At 25.8% G+C, this 3,667-nt stretch overlaps 1 protein-coding gene across 1 annotated transcript; it reads left to right on the forward strand.

Annotated features, from left to right (window-relative positions):
* The first annotated feature begins 2,413 nt into the window (after positions 1–2,413).
* LOC128295569 (EPIDERMAL PATTERNING FACTOR-like protein 9) lies at positions 2,414–3,464 on the forward strand. The gene is made up of 3 exons (XM_053031247.1): positions 2,414–2,526; positions 2,779–2,852; positions 2,928–3,464. Exons 1-3 carry the CDS (start codon positions 2,454–2,456, stop codon positions 3,111–3,113), a joined length of 333 nt encoding a protein of 110 aa, XP_052887207.1. The 5' UTR covers positions 2,414–2,453; the 3' UTR covers positions 3,114–3,464.
* Positions 3,465–3,667: the final 203 nt, after the last annotated feature.

The raw sequence follows: 3,667 nt of genomic DNA on the forward strand, positions 1-3,667 counted from the left end.
AGTATTGATAAGGGTAAAAAATATTCCAGTGAAAAATAGTAAAAATTAAAATAATGCATAAAGTAATTTTCAAACTATACTTGTTTACTGCTTTGTTGAAAAAGTTCTAAATTTCTTTTCAATATTGAAATTTTAAATTTTAAAATATTAAAATCAATTAAATAAATTATTTAAAAAAATTATCTCTTGATAGTATCAATTGATTTGTTATTATTAAATTAAAATTAATTAATTTAATGTCTTAAAATAAAATTTTAAAATTTACAAGAAGATTAAATTAATTAATTTCATTAATTTCAATATTATAGTAACAAGTAAATTGACATTATTAAGGGATAAAATTTTCAACAATTTACTTAAATTAAGTATTTTAAATTAATTGCAAGGATTTTTTTTTCTTTTGCTTTTAGTTTAGCATGAAAGATTTAAGATGATATAATCAAAAGAAATTTGGGTTCCATAGACAATTACTAAAGATGGATTTATTTGAAATTATTTTAATTTGAAAACATAAATTAATTAACTTTATTGATTTCAATATTATAATAACAAATTGGTTGAGATTTAATAACTTATTTAATTAATTTTGATGTTTGAAATTTAAATTTCAAGATTGAAAAAAAGAAATTTAAAATTTTTACAATAGGATAAACAAGCACATTTAAAAAAATTAATACATTAGTTTAGCTTCTATTTTTTTTCAATTTAATCCTTAACTTTTTACTCAGATCAAGATTTAAAAATTATTTTTGGTCATCAAAATAAAAACAATCTAGAAATTCGGTAACTAAATAAAAATGTAAATATGATTTAGCTTGTACAATCAACTCTAATTAAAAATTTAATGCTTAGTGGACTAAAATAAAAACCTTCTATGACGAAATTGTAAATATTTTTAAACCAAAATAAAAGCAGTGGGTGACCAAGCGGAAGAATCACCCTAAAAGATTATATTAATTGGGTATGTAGGTGGAGAGAGTCGGAGGCCATTGATGAGGACACAAGAGAACATGAATCAGAATAGACAGTGAGAGAAAGACACGGAATTAATGGGTTGATTTGATTTACTCAGAAACTAAAAGCCAAGGGACGTTTAATTATAAAATCATGTAATGCCAAACTTCACTTTAACCAAATAAAGAAAAAGTAATATTGCCAAATTTCACCCCCTTTAAATATAATCGTTCTATTACTTTTATTATTTTATTTTAAATGAAAAATATTAATAATGTGTACTTTAGTGTTGATGTAGATAATTTTAAAATAAATTTATATTTTTGAATTTTTAATTTTTTAATTCTTTTTATTTTTATGAAGTGTAATATAGTTGTCAATAAATTTTTATCTAAAATATCTATCACATTTATAAAAAAAATTTATTAAGTTGGTGTCACTTATTAATCAAGATTTAACTCAGTTAAAACATTTATTTTAATATCCTTTTATATTTAAAATAAATTATATTATTTGAGAATATTTTAATTGTTTTATTTTAAAAAATAAAAATATATATACATATGGGAATTTAAACTTATGCCAATTGAGCTAATAAAATTTTACTTTAATATTTTTCTACATTTAAATTTTAAATTTTAGTTTCAAATAACATTTTTCGTATGTTATTTTTAAATATAAATATATATTTTTCAGATGTATATCAAGTTTTGAGTAAAAATAAAGCAACTTTTACTATTATGAATTTAGTATCTCACACTCCGTTGTAGTTTGCATGTGATTTTTTCTGAATCATCTTGATTAACATTTGAATAAAAGAAAAAGTGTGTCCAAGTAAAAAAAAAAAAAGGGTTGTTCAGAACTGGAGAAAAAATAAATTAATGATTAATATTTGAATAAAAGAAAAAGTATGTCCAAATTGTATTTTGAAATGGGTAGGCTTCTGTTGAATTTATACTATTGTTTTTTATTAAGCTTATATTATAAGTACGTCAGTTCTTTTACCTAAATTATTTAGCACGCATAGAAGGTTGCACTTCTATAGTACAAAAATGTATAATTATGTTATAAATAAGAGAATAAATCATTCTTTTTCCATGGCTACATATATTAACGTTTCTACTTTGATTCAATGGCTGCATATGGATCTCAACAGTTCCTAATCCTAGAAATGCCATATACTTCATATAATGATATGCCTTTTAAGCCCAACCAAAATATCAATGTAACTCCACCCTTGAGGTCCTTTAAGGGATGGGGAATGGGGAATGGGTAATGGGCATTTCAGGTGTGCAGTCTAATCTATTATAGTCATTATTAATTCACCACACTTCTTTTCTACCCTTCTCCCTTATTTATCCTTCATGTATACTGCTCCACAACTTTATATATATATATATATATATATATATATATATATATATATATATATATATATATATATATATATATATATATCACCTTCTAAACTTTGATTCCTATACAAAGTGGTGGGGAGAATGGGTAACATTAAAATAAGCCTCTTACTTTTGATACTCTTCACTTTCTTCCTTGCAGCGCATGTAATACAAGGTCATAATCAGCCTCTAGCCATTCCTTTTTCTTCCTTACAAAGACCACCTTTTCATTTTCATTTTCTTTTATTAATCCCCTTGACAGAATCTTGACAAGGCTTTTGGTGTGGGAAATTCATTTCCTAAGCTTATATTATGAATAATTTCTTAAATCCTAGTTCCGGGATGAGTTCAAATCAAATAGTTCTATGTTTAAAATAGTGATTTTCTTCCATTTTCTTGCTAAACAAAGTTACATCTTGCTTTGCAGGATCTACAACTCAAGTTTTACTTCCTTTCCAACATCAGGCATCTCATTCTCCTCCATTAAATTTGCAGCTAAGGGTATTTTTCATTTTCTCATTAGAAATCCTAATATTTCCTTTCCTTCTTTTATGGTTGGACTGAATAATTTTGTAGGCAAGCAATGAAGCTGAAATGAAAAAAAATTCAAGGAGATTGATGATAGGATCAACGGCGCCAACCTGCACTTATAATGAATGTAGAGGATGCAAATACAAATGTAGAGCTGAGCAAGTTCCAGTTGAAGGAAATGACCCAATCAATAGTGCATATCACTACAAATGTGTTTGTCATTACCCTTAAATCAACTCTAGTGTATGTTCGATTTTTGGCTGGGCATCTGTGGTTCTAAATGGAGAAGATATTAGAAACTAGGTTTCTGACTTCATCCAAATACTATTTTTGTCCTCCAAATATAAGGATTGTGAAAAGTGTTGTCCAGTTTACTTGTTCTGGTTTCCTTTAGGCACATCAAGAGCTTTCTTGGCTATGGTTCAATTATAATCTTCTTGAAGGAAAATTTTATCATGAAGCTTATTTGAATTGTATGGATATATCTAGATATTTGAATAAGGTGTGTATAATCAATAATATACCCCTTGTCAACTTGATCATCTTTATAATCTATGAACAACTATATTATTTTTTGGTTTAGTACCATGTTTTTGAGTTTTTCACCCTTTATTTCTTCATGGATCAGGCCTATTTTAGTTATCTTTAGTCCACAGAAGAATGAAATGGAAAGAATGACATGAAACCCCATATAGATACAGCTTTTGGTCATTTAGAATTTAGGATTATAGCAGGCTTTGACAAAGTTATGCATTCACTTCACATATCTAATATTTCTTCTTTGT

Source organism: Gossypium arboreum, chromosome 7 (genome assembly GCF_025698485.1).
Source record: "Gossypium arboreum isolate Shixiya-1 chromosome 7, ASM2569848v2, whole genome shotgun sequence".
NCBI lineage: Eukaryota > Viridiplantae > Streptophyta > Magnoliopsida > Malvales > Malvaceae > Gossypium > Gossypium arboreum.

Coding starts and splice junctions, on each gene's coding strand:
- LOC128295569 (XM_053031247.1), top strand. CDS start 2,454: ATGGGTAACATTAAAATAAGCCTCTTACTTTTGATACTCTTCACTTTC. Junction 2,527..2,778: donor TGCAGCGCATGTAATACAAG/GTCATAATCAGC, acceptor CTTGCTTTGCAG/GATCTACAACTCAAGTTTTA. Junction 2,853..2,927: donor CATTAAATTTGCAGCTAAGG/GTATTTTTCATT, acceptor ATAATTTTGTAG/GCAAGCAATGAAGCTGAAAT.